This window comes from Musca vetustissima, unplaced genomic scaffold (genome assembly GCF_032173495.1).
Source record: "Musca vetustissima isolate MV318-11 ecotype Yass unplaced genomic scaffold, APGP_CSIRO_Mvet_v1 utg6662, whole genome shotgun sequence".
NCBI classification, from domain to species: Eukaryota; Metazoa; Arthropoda; class Insecta; order Diptera; family Muscidae; genus Musca; species Musca vetustissima.
The window spans coordinates 76,611-102,163 of NW_026873128.1; the positions used below are offsets into that span (position 1 = coordinate 76,611).

Genomic DNA, 25,553 nt, shown 5'->3' on the forward strand with positions numbered 1-25,553 from the left:
TTTGATCTCTTCTTGCTAAGTTTGAACTTAGAAATTGAAGTTGGATGAGATTGTTCTCATTTTCATATGCATAAAAACAAGCTTTTGCTTACTTTTGTGAGCTCTTGCTTAACTTTTGTTGAGCATGCCTCTTAGTTGAATCGCGTACACTAAAAAGAAATCATGGCTGAATATTTTGTGCCACAAATAAATAAAAAATGTTATCAACAGCGTAAGACAAATTTAGCAAATGAGGATAGAAAATTATACAGGTTTGTAATCTTAATTATTATTTTTTATATAAGTAATAATAAAATGAAAAATACATACATTTGATGATAGCAGCATTTGTTGGTTAGCGAATTATTTTTTTGGTGCCCTCAGCAACATTAAACAAATTCGACTCTATATAAGATTCCGTGCAGATCCTGGATTCCAAAATGGTATAGCCACAGATATTGGAGTACATTAATCAATTGTGTCGCGAACAATTGCGGATGTTGCAAAACTTATATCTGGCAAAGCAAGCGTGTGGATAAAATTCCCGAAAGATGCAGATCAAATGAAATGGCAAGCAAATTATTAATTTTTTGTACTAAGCATGTAGATATATCGTCAGTTTCTATTTTATTATTAGTATTTACTACAACTTCTAATACACTACCACTTGACGACATGTTAGCACTTCAATAACAATTAGAAGTTTGATCTCAATTTGCTCAAGTAATTGCAAATGGTTTGATCTCATTTGTATGCATACGAAATTGAGGAAAAACTGTTGCTGTTCGATCTAACTCAACTTACGAGCAATTGCTTACTTGACTCAACTCATCGCTTTTACTCGTTTTTATGCATAAGACCCAATAGTTTTTACGATATATATTAGTTTATACGATAAATATTAATTGGTCTTGAGCCGTCAACGTCCGCCGTTAAACAGCGTCAAAAAACATTGAGTAGCGTCGTTTAGTGGATATAAATTCTAACCGGACTGATAACAATGGTAATCGTGGATACGAGTATAATATTAGATATAAAAAACCTATGTCACCGATTTTCCACCGAAGCACTTCTGACGGGTGATTTTTGGTATAATCAACCCATTTTGTATCGTATGTTCTTTAATCTCCTTAACGCAGTTTTGGGAGGGAGAATAAAGTAAGGGGGGGCATAATAACAGTTTTAGTTTTGGCCAAAAAGTCACACACAAAACATCAATGTTTGATTAGTTGATTCGCGTGTATAACTTCAATGTTTAACATTCATGATGGACCAAGCCATTTCAGCCGCAGAAAATTCCGAACAAACTGGTCGTGCTTTTTTTGGGTTTGGCTCTTAGAGGCATCTCTATTTGGATGATTGGGATAATCTATTTATAACAAGTTTTTCTAATATTTGGTCTTTTTTTGCCTATAAACAAGGGTTAATAATAAAAAAGAAAAGACTACCTAAATATAAGATAATGCCGTAGACAGACAGCTTAAAATTGCATTAAAAATCTTAATTGAAATTAATATTTACCCCTGATAGACGAGAGTTTCTGCATTTATGAAATAGTTTTTTGTACGAAACCAATTGTGTGTCTGTGTGTAGAAAGATATTGAGATTTGTTTGCAATATTTTTCGAAATTATTTCTCTATGATGTTAGTAAATCAACTACCAATTTGAAAGAATACGGAAATTTGCCTTTATTGCCTCATTTTTATATTCAAATAAACCAAGGTATATTAATAAGGTAACCTTATTAAGCCAGCTGATGGTAACATTATATGTCAAATATAATTTTGCTATTTTAATTCGCCGTAGTTAGATAAAAAATTAATTTGAATTTCAAATTGAAAAGAATACAAGAATTGAATAAATTTTTTGAAATTGTTAAAACAATATTATAGACTAACAGCCAAACCATATGAAATATTTTCTGCGGAGCGTAATCCCTATCCTGTCCAAAAGTAATACAAAATATTATGATATTGTTTCATAACTTTGTGATCATAAATATAGATCGATTCGGGAACACAAGGTATAATGAAAACATTTCGTGGCGCCATATCTTGAATTTCATTATAAAACAACAAATGATATCCTCAAGGACTAGAAGAAAATTAAACAACGTATGGAGGGACAATCGACTTGTTAATAAAAACGCCAATTACAGTGGCTTCCGTTGAATAAAACTTTCAGAATTACGACTCGAACGGTACTGTTTTATTGGCAATAAACCCAAACCTGTATGAATATTTACTGTTTCAGTGATGAATGACCCATTTACAATACTAAATGTTATACTCTTCAAATACAAGCAAGTCCTTTTCCCAAAATGTAAACAAATATGTTCCATTCTACTAGAAGTTATGTCTGTGGAAAATTTTGTGGCTCCAACTGCTCTGTAGAATTTAAACAATTTTTATGAGATCTTAGATGACTATTTCGAGGTTTTGCATACGTTATGACCTTCATTTTATAGCGAAGTGTAAATGGATCTGAAATCATTAAGAACATAATTTATATAATTTAGTTATTATATCACACTTTTGGTTCTCACAAAAGTATTGAGAGGATTTAATTCAACGAAACACATGTTCAGCATTGGTCCACCGCTTGGTATCTGGAGAAATATATATTGTCAAATCTCTTTAATTATATTTTAATCGTTTTTTGTATCCTTAAATATATTTTTAATTCATAACTTTATGATTTTACCAAATTATATGATAAAAAATAAACATTTTTTTAACTTCAGAAATACATTGTTCTGATTGGTGGAATGAAATTCGCTTCAAATTTGGTATGTTACGGCGAATCTATTTTTATTCGCCTTGTTAATTGTTTTGGCATACCATGCTCCCAATTTGATCAATTGATTTTCGAAAGCATTGCCGTATTAAAATTGTTAAATTCAGTTTGATTTTGCGCAAGTTAATTTGAATTAAGGCTGACCATGCAAATTAAGGCTTTCGTCGGTCCAGGCTATAAAGAAAGTTTTGATTTTGTGCATTGGAAGATTTTTGTGTTTTTCAACTCATATAAATTATTTTTATAAATTCGTCTTTTAATACCGTCTGTTGGACTCTTTTGCCCTGTCTCTATGAGCCCTTGTGGGGAAACCGCCATTAGTAACAAAAGACTTGAGTTTGTTTGGAATTTTTTATTAAGGTCTACGGGTCCTTGACCACCTTCTTAAATATAATAAACTTAACTGAACTTAAAATACAATTTTATAAAATGAACAAGAATATTTTTAACGGTTTTTAGTTATTTAGAAATTACATAGATAAATGAAAGTATTTGCATCTTCGTAAGCAAATAAATAAAGAAAGAGAAAGATTTACTATGGTAAAACATATTGGCGCTCTTCTTTCGCGCATTGGAGTTTTGAAGACCTCATTATTGTAGTAGGGGAAAGTACCCTATTTTTTCTTTGAACATTATAACATGTTGTCACTGGGATTTTCACTCCTTCACATACATATTATACTACAACATACATATATCACTTTACATGCTAATAATTTTTTATTCACACTTACATATTTCATACATATTCTATTACTTCCATTATAACACCCAATCTGTAACATTATGTGCTTAATTGGTCGGAAATTTACATTCTAATACTAACATCCTAAAAGGTGTCCAATCTACTGCAAAACTAAGTTCATCTGGATGTGGTATTACAGACACTTCGGTTGGTCCAGCATCGGTAATGGTTGGCAACTTAGTTCAAGGAAACCGTCTTGCTATTGCCCAGGGACGAGATCTTGGTTTATCAGAAGATAACGAACGCAAGGTAAGTGACAATATATCTTAATTATAGTAAGTATTTCGATCGATATATCTTCTTCTTTAGTTCACAATAATAAGAAAACTATAAAACCAGGATACTATATACTTAAAACGTCATTGGCATATATTGTTAATAGAATGGGTCCTATATATAACTGTTCCTAAATCTCTGACAATTGGCATAGATTCTATTATCAATATAAAACAATGACTTTCATTTTAAATGCAATTTATTGAGAAAGATTTAACCATCTGGATTAAATTACATAGAACTCAGTGGAAATATTAATAACAAGGACCGTAAAGGTTATAAATAGTTATAAAAAAACTGTTATTTTGAGGCCTTAATAATTTAGGGCAATTTATTTATTTATTTTTTAACTGAAAAAAATAAACGTTGATTTTTATTTTAAAAATGATTGTTATTTTTCCGCCAAAAATAAGACTGAATAAGGGGTGCTATTTTTTTCTGTCAAAAATAAGACTCATTTGAGGAGTTGATGAGTTTTTTCCGTCAAAAATAAAAACCATTTCAGGAGTTTTATATTTTCCGCCAGAAGATAAAACACATTTTACGTAACTAAACATATAGAGCTTCTTGTTTCGGTAAAACGGTCCATGTGGCCCGCTTGGACAACGCACAGCGTCACGAACGCGACCAAAATGGTCAAAACCAATTACCTCGGAGGACGAAATTTTTAATGAGATTTGATAGAAAACATTCTAACTAGAATAAATATGAAATTTTGCCTTCATACGTGAAGTAGATTTTTTTCTTTAAAATGCCTCAAATCAGATAATTGCTGACAAACAGACTTTTCGTCTTATTTTAGAAAAATGAGTACATTTTTCTGATGCTTAACACTAGATTGCCGAAAGCGGTCATTTTGACGGTTTTTCAATTTCAAGTACAAAAACAATTGTGTATATTATGACACAGCTTTTTAAAATTTGTTGACTTTTTGTACCACATAGAACTACGTATATTAATCATAGTAGCTGCTTCCTCCTCTCTTTCATTCCCCGTATACACATGTGCTATACCTATATGGCCTAAAATCGGTCATTTTGACATCTTGTGAAATATTAAAGAATCAAACTACTTTTATTATTGTATAAAGTAAATTTCTTATATGACCAGATCAGTACAACAACATCGAAAACCGTTTGCTACTCCATAAACACAAACGAACATACAAGTCGGGAAAAATAAATTGTATATTTCTAGTCGATTTCACTCTTAGAGTAAATACTTCCTCTTTTTTGAACATTTTGTCCGCATTCTTATTTTTCAAAAAGGGAAACTCGGGAGCTCTCCCGCCGAAAACAAATAATAACAACGTTTTGCATGATTGTAAATAATGTAAAAAATATTAAAAAATAAGTTAAAAAAAAAATTCTTTACAAAAAAAAAGAGGTCATTTTGACCGATTTTAGGCAATATAGGTATATACTAGACATCTGCATGAATGCACAAAAACACCACCCATGAGTCACTCACACAAAGTAATGGCTTCTATTCTATAAATTTGTTTGAAATGAAGTGTAATGAGTGAGGGTACAACAAACATGAATTGCTTCAGGTATGAGAGTTTCGAATTTGTTGTATATTCGTTTGATTCATACAATCCACGTTTCAGACTCGACGAACTGGTATTCATTGTGTATGTTTACTTCGGTATGAATGTATGTTGTAACACACAAAGTTTGAACAAATGCGACAAGTTCGTACACGAACATGTTTTACACAATGTGTGTGTCGAATTATACAGTAGTATTCGAATTACCCGAATTAAATGAAGATATATTATGGTTTTTATACAATCAACAAAATTATGAAGGGTATGTTATGTTTTTTTTTTTTCGTTTGTAACTCATCGAAATATTAATTTCCGCCCATATAAAGTATATATATTCTTAATAAGGGCAACATTTATGAATATCTAGTAATGTATCCACTATATAGCGCTACTTCTCTTTTTTCAATATTTAGATGTTTTTAAACGCACTTTTAAACATATAAAATTCGTTTTAATTTGGGTTCGAATTAGATAACCCACAGTGTGGGGGATATTCAGTACTACAAATTGTCAGTTTATAACCTATAGTATGTTAAGACTCATTATTAGTTAGTCCGTATGTACTTCTGTTGTAATATTACTACCTTCGGGGGTGTCGAGATCACTGTTCACCAAACAGGCGCCCGTGGGCGCTTTGGGAGAGTACCAATATAATCACAGTTCTGTGTTCGAACTCAACATTATTCTCGACATCGAACATGTCGTATGCTTTGCAATGCTTTAACATAGACGATCTGTACCGAGAGAGCGAAAATTACTCTCCCAACGGATCTATGCGTGTGTCCAACACAATCATAGCAGTTTGCATATGTATTGTTGGCTAACCCTGGTCGAGATACAAAACTAAACCGTTACGATCCAAAATGGCCTTTTTCAGTCCACTTTTAAGTATATCCTCCCGAGAAGTAATCAATATTGGCCCCCTTATATGTAAAGCCAATTTTTTAAAACAGGCAAAAGGAAACTAGATAGACACATGGTTCCTTTTTAGTATTTATTCAAATTGGGAAAAATCGGTCTAGAATGATGTGTATTAAGTTTCGTGAAAATCGGTTCAGATTCAGATATAGTTCCCATATATCTTTTCGTCCGATTTTATGTAAATGGTGTGCCAAACTCCCTAAATATCTTTCGATTTGCACGAAATTTGGCATAGCGTACTGAATTAGGTCTAGAATGATGTGTGTTATGTTTCCTGAAAATCGGTTCAGATCTAGATATAGCCCCCATATATATGTTCGTCCGATTTTAAGTAAATGATGCACCAAGATCTCAAAATGTGGCCGATATGCACAAAACATACTGAAATTAGTATAACTTAATTTGTGACAAGTTTCGATGAAATCGGTTTAGATTTCAATATATATATATATATATATATATTTAAATAAATATATTTATCTCTTCTGTTATTGTTGTTTTGTATTAATGAGTAAAGGCGCTAAGTCCAATTTATCACATGTCACTGACTTAACATCACGTAAAGGCTTTAAGTCAACATTTCATATTTAGGATTTTGGACATGATTTTCAGCCGAATTGTCTGTAGTTTGGTATTTTAGGTATTTATGAGGCAGGGAGGTACCCAGGGGGGCGGCCAGAGGGGGTTTTTTGGTTCTCATTGGGTGTCCAATCCTTTTTTTACAAAAAATTATCGTTATCTGTCCGCGATATGGTATATACCCCACAAAACTGTACACCAAATTTTTGACAATTTGAGGATTACGGTATGTACAAGGTCCTATCCCAAATTTCCAATAGCCTGTATTTTTTTATATTTCTCTTGGTAGTTATTTACCATGGCATAAAACCCATATAAAAATACCGATCAATTTAAGAATTTGACTGTTCACATCACGGCGGTGAGCATAAAAAGGTCGGCCCTGTCGAACTTAAGGACGTTTTACTTATTTGTATTCATATTTTTTAATAAACAATCTTTACTCTACTTAATAATATTAGCATGTAAAAAATCAACAAAAGTACACATTTATTACAGGAATAAAGAAATGTAATGAGAGACAATTTGTAAGAAAATGACCTAAGGCCACGAAAACATGAAAAACAAATGAAAAGTCTTAAAGTCGCAAAAAAAAATTGCGTATGTATTTCCACAAATACTTATTTGTACTCCTCATATAACTTTGTACTCTAATTTGCAATATTTGGGAAAATTTTCTGCATAGGTCTATTTTTGTATATCCCTTAAGGAAGATTCCGACGTTTTTCTTACGTCATTTCATTCAACTTTTACTTATTTTTCTAGAGTTTTTAATTACTTGCATTTAATAGAAAAAAAAAATAAAAGATATTATTTCTCACTATTGCTCACTGATAAAGTTTTAAAGAGTGTAAGAGGTAAACATTTGCATGAATGTACCTGTACAATGAATGCGCACCATTAATGTTAAGTCGTTGAATGAAAACAGAGAATACAAAATACAATGCATGATGTTCACTCACTGGACTCATTGATGTTGTATAACATGTTCTTGTAATCCATCATACTGCATGTTGTGCTTTCGAGTTTGATCGTTTGATCGGACAAAGCACAACGAAGAACAACACAACTTCGGTGGTTGAATTCATTTGCACTCATTCAATGTTGTTGTGTACTCTGAATACAACTTAACACCCATGAATGTGGATGGGCATTCATTGTACGAGTACATTCTTGCAGATGTCTAGTATATACAAAATTTCAGTCTTTCTAGTGTTAAATATTTTAATATTTAAATTAATCTCACTCACGAGTGAGTGAGTGACTGACTGATCATCGCCTAGACGAAACGGCTGAAGCTTGAAATTTTCAGCGTATGTTGTTGTTGGTGTGTAGGCGAGAGATAAGGCTGGGTTTTTGGAATTTCGAACTGGAAGGGTGCGAAAAGTTAGAAGATGTACGAACGGGTTTTTGGAAATTCGTACTAGAACGGTACGAAATGTTCTAAAAAGTACTAAATGTGATACCATACTCTGAAATTTGGATTGGTGGTCGCTGAGTGCAGGATAGATGTACCAAAGGGTTTTTGGAAATTCGAACTATAAATATCCGAAAAGTACTAAAATGTACTTAATTTGGTACATTTTCGTAGCATGTGAATTGATAGAGCCAAAAACTTGAAATTTGGTATGCGAGTTAGGGTTGAGATGTAGAGTCTATTTAAGGAGATGGTTTTGAAAGCGTGTACTCATGTGTACAAAAAGTACTATACGGTACTGTATTTGGTACACAATTTGGATATACAAATCGAGCTGGAATCCTGAAATTTGAAATTAACATTTTCGTCTGAGTGTAGGATTGGGAATGTACGTAGTTTTGGATTTTTTTACTCATGTGTACGAAAATAAATCATACTATAGTTGGTACAATTTGGATTTGGGTGAACCGATAGAGCGCGAACAATGAAATTTGAAGTCAGGATCATTGTAGGAGTGTAGGATTGGGGTCAGGAATCAGTTTAAGGGGACCCCCCCATTCTCGGGGTCAAATTTTGTTTTGATTTAATTCGATTCTACACTAATTCAAGAATGTCCCTACAAAATTTCAAGTGCAAATCTCAAGAACTCTTGAAAATATAGCCGATTTATTGTGTCAGCATCAAGTGACGGCTAAAGGGCTTCTCAAACTTTAAACGCGTTTTTCTCTTTTGCGAATGGCGGGCACGATAACTCAAAAACTAATAATCCAATCGATTCTACATTTTTACACGTTTCTCTGTGAGTGTATAGCTATTGTATGAACTAGCATAAAGCCAATCGGTGAAGATCTTCCTTATTTTTTAACTTGATTTTTGGTAAAAAATCGGCGATTTTCCAAAAATATTTTTTCAAAGGTCCGCAATTTTGTTAATTTTAGAGTGAAGTCAATAATCCTGACATGTACTCTTTCTAACACCGTTGGAATTTTCGGATTCCGATGTTCCAGTGAGGAGTTATCATGCCCGCCATCAAAAATAAGGAGTTTTCTTTAATTACAAAAAACAACAACAAAACAATAACAATTTTTTTTTTGTAAATTATTTTTCTTCTCTTTTAAATCTTCAAATATATATATGTGCAAAGTTACAAACCTTAACAAGCATTGGTATTGATTTACCAGCCCATTCAAAAAACCTTGAAAAATTAAAATCGAGAATGGGTGGGGTTCCCTTAAGTAATTTATATTCATGGGTACTAAATGGTACTAAATTTGGTACAATTTGACTTTTATGGGAACCAATAGAGCTAGAATCATGAAATTTTGAGTCAGGATTACTGTTGGGGTGTAAGATCGAAATATGTAGGAAGTTTTAAAAATTTTTACTAATGTGTACTAAATTTGAATTGTGGGTGAACCGATAGAATTGGAATCCTTAATCTTGGATTTAGGATCACTCTGGGGTGAAATTTTGGGTTAAGTGGGACGTTTTGGAAATTTGTACTATTGAGTACTAAATTTGGTACGATTTGAATTGTTAGTGAACCGAAAGAGTTGTGATCCTGAAACTTGGATTTAGGATCACTGTGGGGTGTAAGTTTGGGGTAAGTAGGAGGATTTGGAAATTCGTGCTACTGTGTACTAAATATCGTACAATTTGAATTGTAGGTGAACCGGTAGAGTTGGAATCCTGAAACATGGATTTGAGATCACTGTGGGTGTAGAATTGGGGTATGTAGGAAGTTTTGGAAATTGGTACTACTGTGTACTAAATGTGGTTAAATTTGAGTTGTGGCGAACCGATTGAATAGGAATCCTGAAACTTGAATTTAGGATCACTGTTGGGGTGAAGGTTTGGGGTAAGTTGTGGAAATTCGTACTACTGTGTACTAAATTTGGTACAATTTGAATTGAGGGTGAACCGATAGAGTTGGAATCCTGAAACTTGGATTTTGGATAACTGTGGGTTAAGTAAGAAGTATTGGAAATTTGTACTACTGTGTACTAAATTTGGTACATTTTAAATTGCGGGTGATCCATATACTTGGAATCCTGAAATTTGAATTTGGAATCATTGTTGGGGTGTAGGATCGGGGTATGCAGGAAATTTGTGAACCTTTAGAGCTCGAATCTTAAAATTTGGTACTAAATGGTACTCAAATTTAATTTCATATGCAGTTTTCAGTGAATATAAAATAATATGTTAATACATGTTTATGCTATATATATCTTAATATATAAAAGAGCTTAGTATTAAGTGAGTGAGCGAGTGACTTATTGGTACGAATTTTAGTACAATTTGGATTTTGCTTGAAAGGATAGAGCTGAAAACCTGAAATTTGGAATTAAGATTTCTGTTGAAGATTGAGCTATAGATACATCTTTGGAAACTCGGATTTGTGTGTACAAAAAGTACTAAACGGCACTAGATTTGGTACAAATTGGATTTGGGTGACCGGAGAGAGCTGGAAATCCATAATTTGGACAAATGGTTGATGTTTGAATATACAATTGAGATATGGAAGCATAGTACCTATGTGTACTAAATAGTACCATATTTGGTACAACCTGATTACGTGTGAACTGATAGAACTGGACCCCCAATTTTTGAATTAAAATTACTGTTGAAGTGTAGGATTGACATAGTTTAGGAAATTTTTAATTATAGAAACAAAAAGTACTAAATGGTACCAAAAAGCTTACAAATGTGTGAACGTATAGGGCTGAGATTCTGAAATGTTTAATTAATATTACAGTTTAAGTCAGAATTGAGATATGTCGGTAGGTTTGAAAATTCGTCATTATGTGTACTAAATGGTACAAAATTTGGTACAATTTTGATTCGAGTTAACGGATAAAGATGATAAAAAGATAAATTTGGAATTAAAATTACAGGATTATTAGAATTTCGTACGTATGGATACGAGAAGCACTAAATGGTACTAAATATGGCACAATTCGTTTTGTGTGAGCGGGAATCCTAATATTTGGACTTAAAAATAAGGTTGGAGTATAGGATGAGGTAGTGGAGGTAGTACTAAGTTTAGTACAATTTAGATTTGAGTGAAAGGATAGAGATGGAAGGATTTGAAAATAAAATTACTCTTATAGCAAAGGTTTGAGACAGTGTTGGAAATTCATACTCATGAGTACGAAAAGTACTAAATATGGTACAATTTGGATCTATGTGAACGGATCTATGTCTTTCAGTGTGGAATTGAGGCAGTTTTAGAAACTCGTACTTACATCTACGAAATATAATAAATGGTACTAAATGTGGTACAATGTGGACGTTGGTGAACGAATGTGGATTTAAGGTTATTATTGGAGTGCATGACTGAGATATTTTTGGAAATTCATACTTTGGGTACGTGGTTGTCGTAGTTTGGTACAATTTGGACTTTGGTTTTTTACACAGAGCTGGAATTCTTAAATTTAGACTATTTGAAAGAAGGATTGAGATACATTTGGAAATTTGTACTTATGAGTACGAAAAGCACTAAATTTGGAACAATTTGGACTTTGTTGGAAGTAAGATTACTTTTAAAGAGTAGGATTGATGTTGTTTTAGAAATTCTTACTTATGAGTATGAAAACTACTAAATGGGGGTTGTCCTTGGATTATGGCAAATTTTATCTCATTCGGATAATGTATAGTGTATAGGTGAAAAAACTGAATTAAATTGTGACGATTTTACACCAGCTCGTAGTTTCATATCAACAATAAATAATTCATACCCAACAATAAATTATTTGTTGGGTTTTAATTGTAGAAGCTTTCGTCTAGAAACGATTTTAAACTATTATTCCTAATGTGTTTCTTTTGGTATCTCGTTGCATATTTTCCAGCAGAATTATTGCAAAATGAAGGTAATTCTGTTTATTGTTTATAAACAGTTTTTTACATAAAAAGTGTCAAAATAGAAAACAGGACGTCCAGTTGTTAATTGTGGTTAAAGTTCCATGAGATGTACCAATTTTTGGAATTGAGCAATCGTTGTCCGTTTGTTGCTAGGGGTTCAAACAATTCAATATAATTTGTTTACTTTTCATAGGGATATATTTTTTACAAACTATTTCTGCTTCAAAATTCTTTTAAAATTCCATTTTAAAAAGTTGAAAATTTTTTTGTTTTAATTCTCGAATTTCTCCACAAATACTTTATCGCATTTGTTTTCTTTGCATACGTCTCAAATCACATAGAAATACGGTTTAATATTCGCCAAAAACAAATAAAAGCATGAATGTATCTGAAAATAAAATAATTTAATTTTTATATTGCAACATTTTTTTTTTTTTTTTGAATTTTTGGATTTTTTTATATGGTTAAGAGAATACGGTTTTGTCTAAATATTCTAAAATATGCGACGCTTTCTTCTACAAATTCTGTTAGATGATTGCTAAATATTGGTAGTTTCCAGTTTCTAATAAGAGTTTCGACTTTAAACATGACCAAATATATTGCAGTTACAATATATGAACATGATCAATATTTAAAACATGTAGTTCGCTTATTCGTTGCGATCAGTTGATGCGCATGCCGTTTTCCTATAAACCGAATCACTCTCTTCCAATAATTATGAATTTTTCGATGTTTCATTTAGCGGCCAGTGTGCCGCTCGATGCACTTTACTATGCAAAACCCCTAAAAATGGATAAAAACGACATAACATGCCTTAGATTTTTATGCGCATCCGATTTCAGTAATCTCCAATGAAAATACACAAAAGTACACCTATTTTAAAAGCATTGGTTAACAACCGCCGATGTGTCGCTACAATCAATTTTGGATAAAATACGCATATTATTCGCGTTCGATATATCATTGACCTATTTTCACACAGATTCACGAATATGATAATAAAAGCATTAATGTATGTAAAATCAATTCGAAGAAAAACGCGAATTTTGTCAAAAATATCCGCCGTTTATTGGGCGGAATTTAACCTGGCTGGGTTCATAAAAAATCAGGCGGGGTTTTACGGTATTTGAGTTGACCTTTTCAAATTTACACTCAAAAAATAGTTTTATTTTTTTTTAATTAGGCACCAAATTTTCGTCTTTGGTATTAAATTGCAAAGAAGCTACGATGAGCACATTCCTATAATCAGTTTAGACCATTAACTGGTTGCGCGTCCTGATTATATAAAAAATTCAAAAAACACCGAAAATCCGGCTTCAAAATGTCAGCATCCGTTTTGGGTGGATGCAGTGATTATATCGAAAAATCATACATTAGAAATATGGTTCTAATGTGTTCTATGGGATGTTCTTCAACTTAGTCACTGATCACATGTGCGTGTATTGGGTAGTTTAGCCACAAATATGGTTGGCTTCAACACATTACCACTAATATTTTAGGATTGTGAGAAGAAAACTTAATTTTATAGAAATGAATTTAACATATATTCAATATGTTAATATTTCGCGAGTTTTGAGCTTGCAACCCTCAGCTTCACTGAATTTAAAACATTTTTGAATATCCCCACATATTTCATCAGAATTTTCCATTTTTGTTACGTCCTTTTCACTAACAACACACAAATTGTAATGAACAAATAGTTTTTATACCCTACATAACTTTGATGTCAGGGTATTATAGCTTTGTGCAGCCCAGAGAGTTTGTAATGTCGCGAAAAATTGATCCTAAAATTCGCTCGCGAATAATTCAAAATACATTCTTTTCGTTTTGTGCTCATTTTAAGAATGAATTTATGGCGATAAATTCTTTACCAAATGAACATTCACCAAAGAATGGTCGCACACACATAACAAACGAGTGAGAGCACACAACAACGTTCGTTCGTTTCGTTTGGTGGTTGAAATTCTTTCTGACATACTCTCACGAATGAAAACAAACATTCCCGAATTCTCGCGAATGCTCAAAACGGCAAATACAATAACAACAAATGTTCGTGAACTCAATAGTTGTTGGATTGTGTTTTGTTATTCCGCACACTTTCTGCTACACACATTCTTTCGTTGTTTGTGTGTGTTTTTATGATATTTTAGTTTGTTGTTCCTTTTAAAAGTGCTCGCGAGAATTCGCGAACATTTGTTTTTTTAGTGTTTCAAAAGAATCTCCTTCAGCAACAAATGCTCGCGAAAGAAGTTATGGACCAATCGTCACATGTAGGATGGGTTCTGGCCAAGGAAGACCCCTATTGTTTTTGATAATGGTCCGTTAATATTTAGAAGATGAAATGGACCAAAAACGAATTGCAGTCGCTCGAATTCTGATTAGTTTGGGTTTCTGCAACAAATAACTTATAATTCGGTACGTGTTACGTCGAAATTTGAAAAGGTACCAAATTTAACTTATGTTTGTTGGCTATTTAGCGTCACTCTAACGAATGGCGTCTTCATTTATTTCATTATCTTTTCTGTTCTTTTCTCTTAACAGGGTTGCATTTTACAATACCAATTAGTAACTGATAATCATCTATTACATTAGTCAATTTCCTTAATCTATTCTACAACAGCTCGGCCAACCTGACGGTAGTGACCGACCCGGTCACCTGACCATTAATAACATTTAATATATCATATACAATAATACTACTAGGCAGAGCAGCCCTGGGTATCCATACCAGAGTTGTCGGTTTTCCAATGTCTTATGTTACACGCTTCTATCACACCATCGTATGGAATTTGTGTAATTTGGCAATTCTGAATGTCTTTTATAACATATCGATCATTCGGCAGCACCTTGTGTACAACGTAGGGACCCTTGAATTTCGATAACAATTTCTTGTTTACCCCTACAGTAGTATCCACATTCCGAATTACAACAAAATCTCCGACATCAAATGAGTTGACCACCACCCCTTTCGCTTTAGCCCTTTGTTCACTATAATCCTGCGACCTCGCAACGGCGGCTTCAGCCTTTTCTTATATCTGCTGTACACCCTCCCCGGGGTACAAAAAGTTGTCATCTAGGTATTCTGACAGCTTATCAATTTTTTCTCCTCTTTGGTTAACTCCAAACAATACCCTACTTGGTGTATCCCCTATTGACCTATTCACAGTGTTGTTAAAAACAAACTCTATTTTACTTAACTACTTCACCCAATCCGAATGTGCTACTGGCTCGCTTAGTTTGGCCAACATTCCCACCAATGTTCTATTTACCCTTTCCACCTGGCCATTGGCTTGAGGTGAATGCACCGCCACCTTCACATGGTCAACATTTTTGTCTGCTAAAAATTCTGAAAATTCCTTTGATGTAAAACAACTGCCCCTGTCTGTCACACATCTAACTGGCCTACTATAATAATCGAAATACTTTAATAATGCCGCCTTTACTTCCTTTGTGCTAGTTGTAAGAACTGGATATAGCCTGATAAATTTTGTAAATGCATCGATAATCACTAAAATATGTTTCCTTTTTGATTGCAACGATGGCAATGGGCCCAAGTGATCCAAATAAATCGTATGAAACGGTTTGGGTTCCTTCGGAATGTTATGCAATACTCTTGCATTGGGTCTATGGGAAGCTGAGTACATTATACACTTCAAAATGGTTCTTACGGTACCTGTCTATTTTCTGTTTCATATCTGGAAACTAATAATTGTCCCGCATTTTCAAATAACACTTATCAACCCCTAAATGTCCTATTTTCTCATGAATATTCCTAATAACTTCCGTTTCCATTTCCTTCGTAACATAAAATCTTAAACCTTCCTTACCCTTTTTATATACCACTCCATTTACCATATCATAACCCTCCACAATCCCTTTCTCCAGACGGCACTTTAATTCATTTATCTCTTTGTTCCTACACTGCATGGCACATAACTGAAAATCAATATCTTCCACCTTCCACGTTACTATGATCCGGCTCAACTCGTGACAATGCATCAACATGACCCATCTTCGTCCCTGGTCGATGAATAATTGTATAATTATAATTTTCAAGCTCTAATGCCCATCTTGCTATACGGCTATTCATATTCCTCTTAGCTAAAGTCAATGTGAGTGAGTTGCAGTCCGTGACAATCTTAAATTTTATTCCTTCTAAGTAAACTCTAAATCTTCTTACAGAATATATAATGGCAAGGGTCTCAAGTTCGAAGCTATGTTATCTCGTCTCGGCTTCTGTTGTTTTCTTAGAGAAGTAAGCAACAGGATGAAATAAATTGTCTTCTTGTTTCTGCATTAAAATGGATCCAAACCCGGCCGCACTTGGATCACAATGTAACTCCGTTTCTTTCCGCGGATTATATATTACCAATATCGGACTCGATGTCAAATATTCCTTAAGCCTTTCAAACGCTTGTCTACATTCCTCCGAAAATATATATTTTACGCCCTCTTTTGTCAAATCATATAATGGTTTTGCTATTAATGAAAATCCTCGAACAAACTTCCTAAAATACGAACATAACCCCACAAATGCCTGCATTTCCCTCACATTCCTTGGTTCTGGGTATTTCTTAATGGCCTCTACATGTCCATCTGAAGGTTCAATCCCCTTTCCCGAAACCTTGTACCCTAAATATTCTATCTCTGAATATGCAAATTTGCATTTTTGTAACTTAAGTTTTAATCCATACCTCGCCAAACGCTTCAGAACTCTCCCCAGAAGATCCATATGCCCCTCTAATGTTTTAGATGCAATCACTATATCGTCCATATAAATAACAATTTCATTCTTATCCAAAAAATCTCTAAAAATACCTGTAATAAAGCGCTGCAATATAGCCGGTCCATTCTTCAGTCCAAAAGGTAACCGTAAAAACTCATACCCATTTGGAACCACAAACGAGGTATATTTTACAGAAGCCTCTTCTAATCTGACCTGGTAAAATCCGGACTTTAAATCCATAATTGTAAACCACGACTTTCCCTCCAACTGTTCTAAAAAGTCTTCTATTAAGGGGATGGGATAGTTATCTCTATCTATCATCTTGTTTAGTGATCTATAATCAATGCACATTCTCATCTCACATCTCTTTTTCTTTGTTAAGACAATAGGAGAAGCGTAAGGAGAATTGCTATGCCGAATAATTCCTTTATCTAACAAATCCGCAATAATTTTGTTTACCTCCTGTTTTTCTGCAAATGATAGTCTACGTGGTGAACAATAAGATGTATTTCCTGAGTTTATTAATATTGAGGCTCTGAACTCCGATGGCTCAGGGTCTGTATTAAATTCTTGAAAATAATTTTCCTTCACAATACTCCTCACTTTGTTAACATTCCCTAATCCTAATGTAGGATTAATGTCTATTTTCTCCTCATCAATGTCCATGCTGATGTTACAAACTGCCTGAAATGTTCTTTCCTCACTATCCCCATCTCCCTCTACCAAATCCGAATAAGAACCACATATCAACATTTATTTGCTTCAGCCCCGCATTCAATTCACATTCAGGGTTAGCATAAAGATATAATTTACAAAACTTATCACCGGATTTCTTAAAGAATTCATTATGATCCGGGCTCTCATCTCTTATACATAACGATATATCAAATAAATATAAAAAGTCCCTTCCTAGCACAAGGTCCCAGGAGGCACCATAAACTAAAACATTTAAATTCATATTCCTATACCAATTACAAAAATTAATTGAAACGGATATTCTGCCGCAAGTCCACAAATTTCTTCCGTCCAATCCCTTAAATTTTGACTCCTCTCCTTCTGAAAACTGCATATTCGGGCTCAAGGATCTCACCACCTGTTTCCGTATGAAACTACAAGGGCTGCCGGTGTCGAAAATACAAGATACAAACCGAAAATTAGACTCCGTGGAAGGATTACCCAAAGCTACTCTTACCTTTACATTCCAATTCAAATGTGTATTAGGCACGGCTGCTACGGCTCTCAACGGGCATTGGGCTCTTAAGTGGTCCGCTTTTCCACATTTGAAGCATGTTCCATGCTGCCGCTTCTCCTTCGTGCAACTCGTAGCATAATGTCCGAAATCCGAACAGTTGTAGCACCGAACTGATTGAAGATCATGTACCACTTTTCCATTCTTCGTTGCAAAAGTCCCTTTTGTTTCAGCGATCATCTTCTCGTATCTGGGGATTCTTTGCTTTAATTCCGCCACTTTTGCTATATTGTAGAAGATTGACACAGCTGGGCTTTTGTCACATAGCCCCTCCACAAAGTACTCTACCAACTCGTACTCCTGCATCGTCGCGTCCTCCGCAATCTGCAGCATCAATAGCACATACCTATGCAGGCTTTCCTCTTTCTCCTTCCAACGCCGGCTTTCCAATTTCTTACAGATTTCCTTCACACCTACCGCTCTTGCGAACTCCTCGCACAGGCTTTTCTTAAAGCTTTCCCAATTCTGGGCATCGGACGTCCGCATAAATACATTAGCACTGCCAGCCATCATGCGGCGGGCAAACAAAAATTTCTCGGATTTACTGCACCCAACCGCGTTGGCAATCCTCTCAAATTCCTTCGTCCACTTCATGACACTGTAGTCATCATCGCCCGTGAATTTTGACAATGAATTTTCAACGTCCATAAAGTTTGCTGCAGGCTTATTTTTGGCTCACTCTGCCTTTCCAACTCTGCAATTTCTTTCCTTAATTTAAGAATGCGAACTTGTCTTTCTAGAAATTCCATCTCGGCTTCGGCGTCGCCTGCCTCTTTTGCAAAATCTGTTACTTTTTTCGGCTGTGGCGTGGCGTGACTTGTGTTGGCAGAGGCATCCGCCATTTTGTCGGCTTGCTGGATAGCCTTTTTTGCAGGCTGAGGCTCCCTCTCCGCTCCAATCACTTTTATCAGCAACGCCCTTAGCTGGGAAATAGTAGCCGTAGCAGGAAAATCTATTTCCAGCTCCTTCAGCTGGGCCGCTAACTGCTCGCGTTCCATTTGCTTCCTTGGTTTCGCCTTTTCCACAATTTGCCTTATTTCACGATTTCCTTTATTTTCAATTTTCTTATCCTTTTTGGTTTAAAATTACTATTTTCAGTTTATTTTTCTTAAGATTTTTTTCTAAAGTTATTTTATCTTAAGTTCACCGTTTTCACACTTTAGTTTTTTCTCTTAAGGCTTCTTTTTATATTGTTCACAGTTTTTTCTTTTTTTATTGTGTCCGTCCACACCTGACGTTGTTGGCTTTTTAGCGTCACTCATTTATTTCATCATCTTTTCTGTTCTTTTCTCTTAACAGGGTTGCATTTTACAATACCAATTAGTACTGATAATCATCTATTACATTAGTCAATTTCCTTAATCTATTCTACAACATGTTATGTGCTAGGTTCTATAAATAAAAATAGAATAAGTAATAAAACAAATTAGAATCAAATATTTAAGCGTAAAAATGTCGCGTCTTTCGATTTATAAGAAGTATACTCATAGACAAATGAATGTATAGACACCAAAGTGCTCAAGAATGTGCTAGTGAAGTGACTCAAACCAAAAACTCAAAGTCAATTTGTAGCAAAATTATCAATATTTTATGTAATGTACTTATCCTATGTTATAGATTTTGCAAAAACTAACTATATTTATTGAAAAGTTTATAAATTCGATTTAAAAAGGAAAATACCTGAGAGCGTTTTGGCGCCTATTCCTTAATTTGTCTATGGCAAGGTATAGTTAATAAGGTAGCCGCATCGGCCCAGCTGTTGGTGCAAATAAATGTCAAAAATGTTGTTGTAATGTTGCACTAAGAAATAAGAAAAAAAAAAACAATATTATAAATGAAAATCTCAGAATTTCGAAGAGCTAGTTTGGCAATACTTTTATTAACATTTTCTACAAGAATTTGTGTAAAGAATCTTGTGAATCTGTTTGTTTTGGCAAAATATTTTTGACATATCAAATTACAGCAACGATGTTTGTTGTAGAAATTCGCATACACCTAAGTCTGTTTTTACACGGTCTTTTTGTATACGGTTTTGATATAACACGGTTTGAAAATTTATTATTTTTAATTTTTTTAGACCATTTTTTCCATTTAGCATGATTTGAAATTTTATGTACTTAAATTTTTTGTCAAATTTAATTTTTGCGAAGTATGTTCATATCACAAAAAAGTATTTATGAAAGAAAAAGTCTGAAACTATCGATAGTTTGCGAACACTAGCTTAAAGATTTAAGTGAATTCTCCTTTAGCGCGTACAAACAATTTTTACTGGTCAAAGCAAATGTGAATAGCACTAATTTAGGGGAATTCCCTTTATGTATAAGATTAATGTCATTTTGTACACGGCTTCTTCTGGAACCAATCTACCGTGTAAAAACAGACTTTGGTGTGTTCGGCTTCTTTGGTCTATGGTATATGCTGTGGAAGAAAAAAAGTGAGAGTCAAAATGTTCGAAAAGAGTAAGAGATCACTCTAAGAGTGAAATCGAGAGGACAAAAAAATTAGATTTTTGGTGATCTGTGTATAGTAGCACACGGTTTTTGATGTTCATCTTTTGTGTGCTGTGGGGAGATAGATCATGTACAAAAACAAAAAAGAGGCTTTTGTATATTGAATGTATTTAAAAATGTTTACACATGTGAGGTACAAATAAAAATCTTATATGGTTATTTTTTTAAATTTCATATTAATAAAAATAAAGACAAGAATTCAACCGGTGGGTTCAATTAATTCAATATTTTTTATACATAAAAACCTCCAAAGAAGTTTTAAAATGGTATTCATTAAAAAAGTGTAGAAAACAATTCTGCAACGTTTATCTTATTTTACAAACGCTGATTTTCAATAAAGTCCATCAATGCCTAAGAAGTCCATAATTTAGATGCCGTATCAAAATATTGTTGATGGTTTCGCTGGTTGGTTCGTCTTGCTGTCACTATTAATGCCAACGCGCTAAATGCCCTTTCTACTACAAGTTACAAACCAAACATCATAAAACAAACAAAGCACACAAACATCAAATGAAACAACGGTACAAAATAAATAAATAAAATAAAAGAGTACTCAGCAAGAGTGGAATCTGCTCGAATTCGAACGTATTTCACTTCCACCCGAAAACGAGCGAAGCACTTGAACTTTTATTTGAGTGGCAGAGAAAAGTAGAACATACTCGATTTGCTTTTTCTACTCGCAGCAGTACTCCCGCTCGAATTCGTACAAGTTTGAACTTTTACTCGAATTCGAGCAAGTATTTTGGAGCTCTGATCTAAACCGAATGGAGCCGATCATAATGTAAACCAGAGCTGAATTTCATATTTGATGTATCGTGACTTCAAATTACATGTTTATCCACAATAATCCCATATTATGATGTTGCTACATGCTGTTACACACGAAAAGTTTTATACATATATGCAGTCGATGCTCGGTATGTCGAATACTCTGTTTAAAGAATTCGGATTATAACGGATGGCCAAAATATTGAATTTTTTACACTGACGTCCGCATATACCAAAAATTTTCCAAATTAGTATACTAGGTAGTATACCGATTGATGCAAAAAATAATGGGATTTTTTTATAAAAAATATGTAAACATATTATTATATTAAATATAATTTGTTGTTAGAAATCCATTAAAATGTTGTCTATCTGGTTTTGGAATTTTTAACCTAATTTCGAAATTATTGTTTTATCTAATTACATTGAGCTTCCAGTACCTATATTTTTTAAACCGTTGACCTCTGTTCTTGTAAACTTGGAACAAACTGGAAAAATAACGAAATGGAAATTTTTTTGAATTGTGGTCAAATATTAACATTTATTTCATCAAATTCCAGATGTGACTTTGATGAATTATGGGTGATAGGTTTTTCGGATATAACTTATACGTTTAAAAAGTTATATTATGCCGTTAATGACCAGCCGTTTTTGTTATCACAAAAATATACATATATCAAGATTCAAATAATAATTACACGAATTTATTTTCCGTGGAGTGCATTCCAGACTATGTTCACCACTGTTGAACAGAACTAAATTGCGAGTGAAAGCGCAACTAAGAGATCATCATCAACAATTTCTGACGAAAAGAGAACGCTATCGTAATATTTTGTACAGCGCCCATGTGCGGTAATAATAAAAAATATCGAGAACTTTTTTGGAGTAGTCCATGTAAAGAAATTTTTGGAATCCCTCATGGCCTTTTAGGCCAGATTCTCGTTTATGAAATAAATTTAATGGAAAAAATTGAATTGGTATATTGGTCAATATTTTTTTTATTTAAGAATAAATGTATTTACGAATAATAAAAAAATCAACTTTTTGTTTTGTGAAAGAAAAGTGTGCTTGTTACAAAATTAAAAATAGCGCAACACTAACTACGAAAGAGAGACAAAGCAACATCCTTGATTCATTCATACATGTAAACTTTACATTATAAAGTACCACAAAGAGAACGTACATATAATCGAAAAAAAACACCAATCAGTCTCGTTTGAGCACAACAATTTTCTCGGAATACGTTTTATAGCCACTCCGGTGAAATTTATTAAATATGTAAAATGAGTCTGTGAACTTTATAATGCGACTATGTGAAAACATTACCCTATATCAAAGTTATTCTAGAAAAATGTTTTTCACCCTTCAAGAACCTGGACCTTTATAAAGAAGCTATTTCAAAATATGGACATAGCTTCTTTATAAAGGCCCAGGTCTTTATGTTAGAGACATTGGATACCTGTTGTTTAGGCAAAGGGCTTGCTCTACTACTCGCCGTGCTAGATGGTTGGAGGGATGGGTAGCAAGGTAATCAATAAAATTATGGTGGTGGCTCGACAAGTATTAGTAGGCAACTGATCGCAGAGGATCGTTGGGATCTTAATGATCTTCGTTATGTAGAGCTACAACTACATACATACGCATATACCAGTGAGAAAAAGTGTCAAGCAAGCGAAGCAAACCAATAACAACTGTTAACTTGTTACCCGTTATATATTTACAATTTATAAATCATTGTTCTCATTACAATAACTGTACACATAAGCATCTCTTTAACTGCCCTGTTAAACCCACTCATCTGTCACCAGAATCTTATTGGACGTAGCCCATAGACATTGCAATCTTCCCAAAACCGGAATAATGCAAAAAAACTACAACAAATATTTAGTTGCTACAACAACATATAATGTCCAACACATTTTTATAAGCAATCCTATCCATTACTTCATATATCTCGTAAATGGATCGAACTCCATAAGAGTCGTATTCCACGGCCTCCTTAGTGATGAAATTTCACTACTGATATGGTTACAAAAAGCCAAATTCCATAAATTACGGATTCATTTATGGAATATTTCTCCTAAATAATTTTCTGCTATAAATTATTTTCACTGAAGCCTATTTTCCGGGCTTCAGGAACAATGTGGAAGGCTAACGACCGGTAGAGTACCGCAGTTAAGTACTCTATTCCAGGTTCATCCTGTTGCTTCAGCATTACCATTGAGATTCCGGGCCCAACGCTTTGGTTAATACGACGAACCATTACCACATATACGGTCACAAAAAAAAAACATACAAAAATATTACATTTGATATTTTGTTATTATTTCAAGTGAATAATTTGCCTGTCTATTTCAAAAAAAAAAAAAAAAAAAATCTGTATAAGTTTCTTTAAAAAAGTTACTCGTCATTTATTCAGTTTTTAATTTCAGCTGCTTTAGATTTGGCCACCAGTGTATGTTAATTTACGTAAAATGCGATTTATTTTCGGACGCAGAGAATAAAATTCTTCAAATTAGATTAAAAATTATTCACTTATTTTTATTTTTGAGGGAAAAAATCACTCTTTTAATGAGTTTTGACGCTAGGAATATGAAGATTTATTTGTTTTTGTTGTTATTTATTTTGTTAAAACTAAAAAAGTTACATAAAGATATATCTTATAATTTATATCTATATAAGAGGAAATGTCTTTAGTTTACCGTTTATAACACAATATAGGATATGCAGATTTCGCTGATTCGTACAAATTCGGAATGGAAGCAAACTTTTATCTATGTAACAAATATTGCGTTTATAATTTTACCAAAACAGATTCTAAGTTTTATTGAAACCATTCTTTGTGGGTAGAAACTGAGGCTTTGAATAAAGCTTATTTCAGTAATATGGATAAATAAATCTTAATATATAAAAGAGCTTAGTGTTAAGTGAGTGAGTGACTGACAGATCATCGCCGAGACGAAACGGCTGAAGCCAGAAGCTTGAAATTTTGAGTGTGGGTTGTTGTTGGTGTGTAGGGTTTTTGGAAATTCGAACTAGAACGGTACGAAAAGTACTAAAATGTACTAAATATGGTACCCTTTGTATTAGGCGAACGGGAAGAGCTAGAATTTTGAAATTTGAAATGTGGGTCACTGATTGAAAGTTAGAATGATGTACTTTTGTACATCTTTCGACCTACAAGTGTACTAAAAGTACTAAACTTTACTAAATTTAGTTCTTATTATATATACATTGAACATATATAGCTAGAATCTTGAATTTTTATATGGAATGCAGGAAAGTGGTGTTGATGCATGGAAATTGATTAAGAAATTCGCACTTATATGTATAAAAAACTACAAAATGGTACTAAATTTGGCACCATTTGAATTTAGTTCAATGTATAGAGATGGAATCCTGAAAATAGAAATAAGGACTACTATTGTAGTCATTCAATTTTACTTTGAGAGATAAAGAACGATTATAGAAGGAAATTTTTACACTGAGATGATATAAAAAGGCTCGGCGTTTTTGATAATCTTTTTTATATGCGATTTTTTCTTATATGAGATGTGCTTATATCCGGTATCTACTGTATACTCTATATAAAATGAGAGAAATGAGAAATATTATTTTGATATTAAAATATTTGTTATGTTTGTTTTTAAAATAAGTTTTTATTTTAAAATGAGCTCGCCCAAACGAATTTTCTGTCAAAATATGCTTTATTTTTAATTTTGTTTGAGCAAAATGTATACAAAATGTTTTTGGTTTGTATTTGGTGTTCGATAGCTTAAATAAATTCACCATTTTGTTTAAACAAAATATATAATAATGCGTATTCATAGTAAAATCTTAAAAACATAATATTCGCTCAAGCAAATTTCAACCAGTGTGTTGGAATATTGCAACACTACATTTATATTTTTATAAGTAAATCTAAAGGTATGATCTCAGCAACTGCTGCACAAAACAATTGTTTTTCCCGTCTGAGCAAACCACACCAGCTTATTTGCTTCATGGCTGGTATTGAGCAGAATCCTGGCTCAATTCCAACGAAGTCACTTTCTGTTCCGTGTGTCAACCTTGTCAAGGTGCAATGCAGCCAATGCATAGGTTGTCACAATCTCGAAGGCAAAACCATCAAAAGCTCATGTTCCATACTAATGTTCAAACTCCTCTGTGATACATCGC

General features: G+C 33.5%; 1 protein-coding gene across 1 annotated transcript in view; it reads left to right on the top strand.

The window, feature by feature from the left end:
• The window catches only part of LOC133323030 (disco-interacting protein 2), a 103,142-nt gene that overhangs the window by 45,613 nt on the left and 31,976 nt on the right, over positions 1–25,553 (top strand). The window contains exon 4 of the mRNA XM_061531992.1: positions 3,613–3,770. Coding sequence (XP_061387976.1) covers positions 3,613–3,770 — 158 coding nt within the window. The remainder of the gene's footprint in view (positions 1–3,612; positions 3,771–25,553) is intronic.